General features: G+C 39.5%; 1 protein-coding gene and 1 long non-coding RNA gene across 2 annotated transcripts; one reads left to right on the top strand and one right to left on the bottom strand.

Moving 5' to 3' along the window:
• Positions 1-2,051: 2,051 nt before the first annotated feature.
• Positions 2,052-3,450, top strand: LOC132133589 (uncharacterized). Its single transcript, XR_009429175.1, has 2 exons — positions 2,052-2,172; positions 3,219-3,450. It is a non-coding gene; the product is annotated as an uncharacterized LOC132133589 (long non-coding RNA).
• A 292-nt stretch (positions 3,451-3,742) lies between these two features.
• LOC132133306 (uncharacterized) lies at positions 3,743-7,925 on the bottom strand. Its single transcript, XM_059546107.1, has 2 exons — positions 7,131-7,925; positions 3,743-6,853 (listed from the first exon to the last, which is right to left on the bottom strand). The coding sequence occupies exons 1-2, from the start codon at positions 7,279-7,281 to the stop codon at positions 5,853-5,855; spliced, it is 1,152 nt and encodes a 383-aa protein (XP_059402090.1). The 5' UTR covers positions 7,282-7,925; the 3' UTR covers positions 3,743-5,852.
• Positions 7,926-7,945: the final 20 nt, after the last annotated feature.

The raw sequence follows: 7,945 nt of genomic DNA, 5'->3' as shown, positions 1-7,945 counted from the left end.
GCTAGAGAAGATCCCTTGGACAGTTAATTTTCCTTGCTACCACAGGGATCAAGATCTGAAGAACCTGGAGATACAGATGATAACAGAGAACGTAGAAGCTCAGATCAAGATATCTGCCCTGGAGCTGGGGATACAATGACAGCCATGGTGTTAAAAGTTTCTCACAGCAGAACAGATTCATCCGATGAGGTATCAGTATCACACGTCTTTGTGCCTCTTACCTTAGGCAGATTTTTGGACATAAAAGACAGGGAGTGGTCAGTGAATGCAGTCCTGAGGACTAAGTGTCACTGAAGGCCCTGTTAGAAGGTATTTCCTCATGCTAATATTGAGTAAAGGCCAAAAATGTATCATACTGTTGGGGAATATACAGTTAAAACCCAAGGACCAGATATGATGAATGAAGACCAGGAGTCAGAGATGTGTTCAATTAAAGAAAGATTTACAGAAGAACATGGTTTGCAGTTTCATCAGCAGAAGTCAGCTTCAGTACTCTCGATTGAGTTCGTAAGCCGCTCTGAATACAATTCAAAATCAACAACAATTATACCCTGACAGAGGATACTAATTGCGTCAATGCATAAGTCAACAAAATTCTGATTGGTTTCAAAACCTAGATAAACTTAGACAGTTTACATATATGGACGTAAATGATTCAAACATATCTTCTGACAACTATTTTGGTGACAAGTGATCCGAGGTCAGACACAATACATCTTTCCAGAGACATATATCTGATATGCTGGACATCGGCAGTGGAACATTTGTCCTGGGACTGTCTGAGCTTCTCCCTGTACAGAGAGATACTAACACACATACACAGAGAACTTATCAGAACTTCAAGGCCGCCTAGCCCTAGCTAGAATTTTATCAGTATGGTTCGTTACACACACACTATGAAGTCATCATCTTAGAGAGTAGAAGTACAGCGTAAAGCAGGATTCTTTAATATCTCATAAGCACACAAAAGGTTACACATTTCACTCTTGCCATAACTTGATTAATAGTCAAACAAGAAATAATGTAATAATATAATTAATATCAATATGTAGGATATGGCAACTCTGCATCCACTCCTTCAGTCCCCCGTTTTAGACCAATGTCTTTTCCTCAGGGTGTGATCCCCTGGCATAGTTGCATCAAGTTCTGGACACCACAACAAGCCATCAAGGAATGCGGTCCTGGTGATCAGGTCTGGAGGAGCTCACATTTTTTTTGATTTAGATAATTTAGATACTGTACTTACCTACAATTCCCCTGTTAATGATGCTCTAGGCCTATCAAGCATCTGCTCAACTCCACTGCTATCTCACATATAAGACCTCCCTTCTGGCCAGGTGCCCAGTGGTGGTGACCCCCTGCCTGAGGTTGTCCCCTATTGGCCAAAAGAGTATCTTACCCGTCATTGAGAAATCACCTCATGTACAATGGTAACCGCTCTTTCCAGTTGCAACATCCTCGACAGTTTTCTTACAGAATCCAGTATTTCTTGCAGCTTAGGAAAGGTGCACACAAGAACCATGAGAGCCATTGATACCACCTACTTGTGTTAAAACATTGAGACAGGTTAATCAAACTAATATTTAATCACTATAATCAGTTGGATATCTTCAAACTATCATGCTGAGATTACTCAGTGAATTTATATTTCATACCCATCCACTCAGTGTATTTTTCTGTTGCCTCTGTAGCTGCAGCCATCAATATTAATAAAACACAAAAGTCCCTAGATATACAAGCTCAATATTTTACTTGTTTTTGTGTTCCAAAATGTGTCAGATTTCAAAAACACAGCGCAAGTGTAGGATTTACACTAGAAGGGGCTCTATGGAGTATTAGCATTAGCATCTGCTGTAAAGGTGGTGCAGTAGTTTGAAACTAAAATAAACTGAAACTGTTGACCTGTGGATAGCTAGCTACCAGAATACGGTTTAAAAGCACAGCCGTTTGTAGGTGACTCTATTGCCCTCTTGTGTACTGGGGAAATGTTTCTGCCAATGTAACTGAAGAACACACATTTTGTACAACAGGAACATATTAGCCATGTGTTCGTGTATCTTTCAACTTGGTTTTTATGTTTTAGCTTCAGAAAGCAAAAGGTGAGCAGAAACGCTTGAGAAGGAGAGAGACCAACCCTTACAGAAACTGCATGATCTTGAACCTCCCCAGCAGGTATTGAAACAAATTTTATTTTTAGTTATTTTATTACATCCGTTTAAACTAAATGAACAAATGTTTCCTCTGCAATTAGCTGAAATATTTATTTACATAGATATGTCGTTTTTTATATATAGTTTTAGTTAACTACAGTAACCCTGCTCCTAACTTTTACTCAGTAGATCTGCATGAATCTTGGCTCAGGAAGAGGACGGGGGGTGGAAATGCTGGAATTTTCCCAGTGTCATAATCCACATTTGACAGGAGTGGGCATTAAAACGCACCTTAGAGAGAAGGCCGTAAATCAAGTTTTATTCACATTTGAAAAAAAGAAAAAAAAGTTTGGCAACATGCAGGAGGGGAGGTGCAGAACAACCAACCAGCCTAAAGAACCACAGCAAGACATATGACATATGATGATGATTGTGGTAAAAATTATGGTAAAAACCTACACAAAACCTGCCCTACCATTGTTACAATTGTAACTTTGTTTCTAGCATAGTTAGCATAGTTAGTCTAGCATAATCATATGAATAAAATCTGTGATATCTAAGAGAGGGAACTTTTACAAACAAAATAACTCTTAGACTCCAACTGGAGTGTCCTGATCTCACATTTTGCTGGGATGAAGGGGCACATAAGCAGCTTTTAGGGTTGCAGGAGGGCGTCTGCAGAGATGTGATCAGAATCAGGGATAAAACACAACAGAAACCCTGTATTGAATGAAATTTCTAATGTTGTGTAGTTTTATTTAAATTTTTATCCTTAAAGCACTTTGAATAGAACTACAATGGGATAAACGGCTTTAGTGCTGTGGTGCAATATTATTAAAATCAGTGAACCTTATCTAATCTGTGGTGAATTAAAAAAAAACATTGAAATGTCACACACTTACTTCCTTCACAGATGTCAGCAGTGAGAGATGCAATGGAAAATATAAAAGAGAAATTAAAATCAGGGACCAATTTGTTCAACTTTTGGAAATTTGTGCGGGGTCCTATATTTTAGTTTCTCAGAATGCTAGCAGTCATCTATAGTGGTGTAATTGTGTTTCTTTTCAGTCTTGCTGGTCCAGCCAAAGTGATAGCTCCTCAACCAAACTTACAACAGGACAAATTTCCCCTGGGCTGCAATGATGGAACATTCCTAGCGAGGCAGATTAATGTTTGTGACTCAGATTTGGAAGACACGGAAGGGTCCATTTGAGGAGGAGAGGGGAGCCATCTTCTGGAGTGATCATTATCCACTGTGAAAATCCATACTGCACTAACTTAATAAACTTTAATACATGCACCTTAATCACCATTTATTATGAATTATACAGTACAGCTAAGATATTAAAAATGAAAAAAAAAGTTCATAAGCATGTTGCAAAATTTTCAGTATTGTTGTGTTTAACCTTCAAGTGCTTGAAAAGCTTAGGTACATTTAAAATTAGATCCGAAAAACCAACATGATGTAATAAATGCTAACTTTTTATTGTCTTGAATTCCAGTTACATGTTATTTTCCAAAGAGTTTGTTTAGAGGTATTTTTACTGAGATTATGCAACAGTAACATAACAATATTATTTAGTTCTAGATATTATTTAAAGATGTTCATGTTCTAAAACAGTCAAAATGTCTTCTTACATAGAATACATAATGCCAGTATTATAAAGGTCATTAATATTTGTCCATGGTTGAGTCAGATTTGAGGTCATTTCAACTTTCCATTTTGCACTTATGGTTGAATAACAAGATGTTGCACAGTTTCTGCTTGACTCGTGCTACACAGTAAATCTATCCTTCTTCACTGGCTTCCAAACCAACAAGAATATGCCCAATGAAACCAAGTAGGGCGAATATCTGCCAAAAGAAAATAATAAAATATTCAATAAAATATGCATTATAAAAAATAAAAATCACCCAACCATTATGGCCACATTAGTCTATTAAAAACATGTACATGATCTGCATAATATTATTTGCAAAGGTTATTTCATCTTTCTCTATACTTAAATATCAAAACCAGTGTTCATATGTAGTTGTACAACAAATGTTACACCATATAATTTCATATGCGTTATCCATGGAGATAAATTCTTAGTAAATGACCTTATGGCTATGGCCTCCCTTTACTGAGATTTGAGCAGGTCTGAAATGAAAGGGATCAAACTGCTGCCTGAAAGATTGAAGAGGGAGGGAGATTAAACTAGTGTCATTAAAATAGGCTGATCTACTGTGGCTCTTGCCTCTCGTAAGACAAGCATTTAATCCCAAACATTAAAAGCAAACATTTAGGCTTAGTTTATGATGGATAAATCCTTTAGCTTTTACATAACAGTCATGTAAGCTGGAACTACCGTATGCATATGGCAGATGTGCTGTCATGACAAATCTATTCATTTACCTGATAGGAGGGATTTGTGGTGCAATATGCTTTCCTGCACTCTCGGGACTTTAAACTATTTTCTGGGAACTATTTTGCACTGTATGTGGACAATATGGCACCTCTTGACATTTTAAGCTTTGGGTAATGTTTTTGTGTGAAATTTGGTTAATACAGAATTTAAAACTTGAAGAGGAAAGTAGTGTTTTATGAGATGGAGATCAAGTATGAAAGTGAATTATTTGCTTATGAAATCTGCCCCCATTTGTTCAGTATGTTTTTTTTGAATTAAATTGAATTTTTCATAACTTTTAGCCTTTCAGTTAGACTCTCTGCATCCATCTTGTGTGATGGAAACGTCACCATGCCTTCTTCAATCAGGCAAAAAATTAATGCAACCTCTATAAAATCATTAAACACAGATGTGCTCACCAAATCATCTTTTTGGCCCCACTCAAACACAAAAATGGAACTTTTCCTATTAATGACCCTGTCCCAAATGCCATCCTCATTTCTAACAGTCCTCCTCAAAGTCCACATTTGGGTGATATGATTCACAAAAACTGCCAGGTAGAAGTCGATTGTGATGTCTTCACCAGTATGGCCTTAGAGAAAGGGCACAATGATGGTATATACTAGCCCATGAGCACCCTTCTGAATAATACAATGATTTATTCCCTATTTGGAATAGAAAATGTCTGTGAGTCTGGGCAGGGGTAGCTAAACTCTGTAGAATGGTGGCCCTCCAGGAGCAGGATCCAGCTCCAGTCCTGGGGGCCAGTGTTTTGCAGACTTTAACAATCCTGTTTTAAATCCCCATTGTTATTTGCTAGTAGCTCTCAACACTTTGATGAACTTACTTGGGTGTTTGGATAGGGTTAAAGCTCAGCTCTGGCCGTCCAGGTTTGGAGGTGATGAGCCCTGTTTTAGGGTTCAAAATGGTGCTTTTAAGTGCTCCCAATCCCCCTTTTGAGAGGTCCACTGTTCTGGACTTCAGAGTGGTCATCATGATCTATAAACTTGTATAGCTAACAGTCCAACTGATATTAGGTCAATGGTACCATTTGGGAGAGGGTGAGAATAGTGTATTGTAATCTCACCTGGAGTCTGGTTGGTAAGATTGTCTGCTTTAAGAATGAGAACCGTAAGCCAATGGACCACAATCTGGTACTTCAACAAGATAAGGAGCTTACCGAAGACCTCATGATCTCTCTCGCATGTTGAATAAAATATGAGCCACTCTTGGTCTTTGAAAGACAACAGGATGTTTAGGTATTTCGGATGTCTGGGAGGATGTTTTAGACAGTGTAGTTTCACAACAAGAGCTATGAAGTGTCCTCTTTGGAGTTGTCCACAACTTGCCTTAGTTCTCTAATGCAGCTGACAGGCCTGTCTGGTGTCCAGTCCAGACTACTGCAGCAAACTTCCAGCTCCTCAAATAGGGATGTCTTTGGATTATCCTGGATGATGTCCAATCTGAGCATGCAACTCTTAAGCCCCTCCAGAGATCCAACATTGATCACCAAGTTCTTTTTATAGAGTCCAGAGCTAAGGTTGTAATCTTGAGCAGATACATCCAGAGGTCCAGGGCAAAGTGGGGGCAGCCTGGCCTGGACAGTCACTTCTTCTAGACGATGGACTACGCCGGTTAAGCCCACTAAGGATACAGTGAGTGTGTTCTGTGTTGAAGAGAAGGTCAGGGTAAAGTGCAAGAAGGGATCTAAGGTCTTACTGGAAGAATTTGAACCATAGTTAGGAAATAAAGTTTCGTCCTGTATTAGACCTTGGGTTTGAAGTGGAGAAAGAGCACAGGGTGATCGAGGGTTGGGAATAGTGAGCCTTCTGTGTTCGCTAAATGAGTAACTATCTCCAGCCACAGAGCAGTGCCGTTCCAGAACCCTCCGGGTCTTTGAGAGAAGACTAAGTCTTGGGAGAGAGGGAAGAGAGGAGCCAACACTGGCCATGGTCTTGTATAAAGAAGAGGTTGGAGAACTGAGTTGTCTCATTGGGAAGTATGACTTGTTAACCTCAGAGACAGCAGTCAACTCTTCATCAGATGGTGTAGAGCTCTCAAAAGCAGATGGATAGTCTTGAACCTCTCCTTCCAGCCCCTCGTACTGTAATTTGGTAATTGTGGTTCCAGATAAAAGGGCAGGACTCAAAGACACAATCACGTTATCCACAGAATCATGAGGAGGGGGTGTCCTCACAGTATTTTTGTCTTTGAGTGGTTTGTGTCTGGTCTTTAACCAACAAATGATGCATCCCAGTATAAGTGAAAAACACAGAACCACCAAGCCCACACTCAGCAGAATCTGCAAGTGGACTGAAGAGACAGAGGAGGGTTAGAACAGCATTTTAATCCATAGCTTTCATTTCAAATGTTGGAACAACTGATAAATTGTAGCCTAATCCGCAAACAAAGGAAACAATTTAATCCGCATTAAGTCAGCTTTCAGTAACTGAACAGTAAAGACCAGACATGAAATCTGAAATCTAAATAATCGAAATAAAGGTTGGTTGCTTAGACTGAATGGACAACTTGTCTACGACTTGCTTGACAAACACATCCCAAGTGTGTTTGTAGGTTATATCTACTATACCTTCAAGTTGCTTTGTGAAGAGCACCTGCAACAGCAGCCAGAGAAACAAGAGGATGATGATTCCCTCGATCATTCCCTTGCAGCTAAAGAGAAGAATGGACTGCCACACAGGTTGTGGAGAGTTCTCCTCCTCCTCCTCCTCAGCAGGCATGATGACCAAGGAACCCAACAGATCTCACTTCATCTTCACCTTATGAAATAACATCATGCATTTCCAAAGAGGTAACTTCAGAAGTCACAGCAGGATCTCTCATCTGTATGCATCTCCAGGACTGAACAACTAAAGTGCACTGGTTTCTTTCAAATGTTCTACTGGACACTTGTCTTTTTTAAGCTTGAAATCAACTGATTTTGTTGAGTCTTTCTTTTGTCAAAATGCTTTAAGATGAACCCCAACCAATTTCCCAAGGCAAAGCAGCAAGAACAGCTGTATAATACCATCCATCAAGTTGTCTGAAGAATTTTCTATATAATTAAAATGCAAATCGTCATTCAGTCTAAACAAAATCCCATCGATTCTCCTCTTGTGGTCTTTTCTCCTCTACATCTGTCTTTTGGTTATATCCAGAGTATTAATCCTCTCCATTGACTCCCTTGGTGAGAGACTGATATGAGTTTAGAGGGTGGTCCGGCTCAGCACGGGGGTGGGACACGCCAGAGATGGTGAGAAGAGACGGTATACTGATGATAGGTCAAGGGCAACTATACCATGTGTCCCACACTGTGCCTATTAAAAGGGCATCAACAGAACAATCCCATCCCACCACCCCCACAAAACAGCATCTGTCACATCCACTGCAAACTCAGCACGTAAT

Source organism: Carassius carassius, chromosome 50 (assembly GCF_963082965.1).
Source record: "Carassius carassius chromosome 50, fCarCar2.1, whole genome shotgun sequence".
In the NCBI taxonomy this organism is placed as follows: Eukaryota; Metazoa; Chordata; class Actinopteri; order Cypriniformes; family Cyprinidae; genus Carassius; species Carassius carassius.
The sequence above is the reverse complement of the archived record's forward strand: the minus strand, read 5'-3'. Positions and strand labels throughout refer to the sequence as shown.

Excerpts from the sequence above, each read along its gene's own strand:
- LOC132133306 (XM_059546107.1), bottom strand. The coding sequence starts at position 7,281 with ATGCCTGCTGAGGAGGAGGAGGAGGAGAACTCTCCACAACCTGTGTGG. Across the intron at positions 6,854-7,130 it reads CTTCACAAAGCAACTTGAAG|TCCACTTGCAGATTCTGCTG; the intron begins GTATAGTAGATA and ends CTGTCTCTTCAG.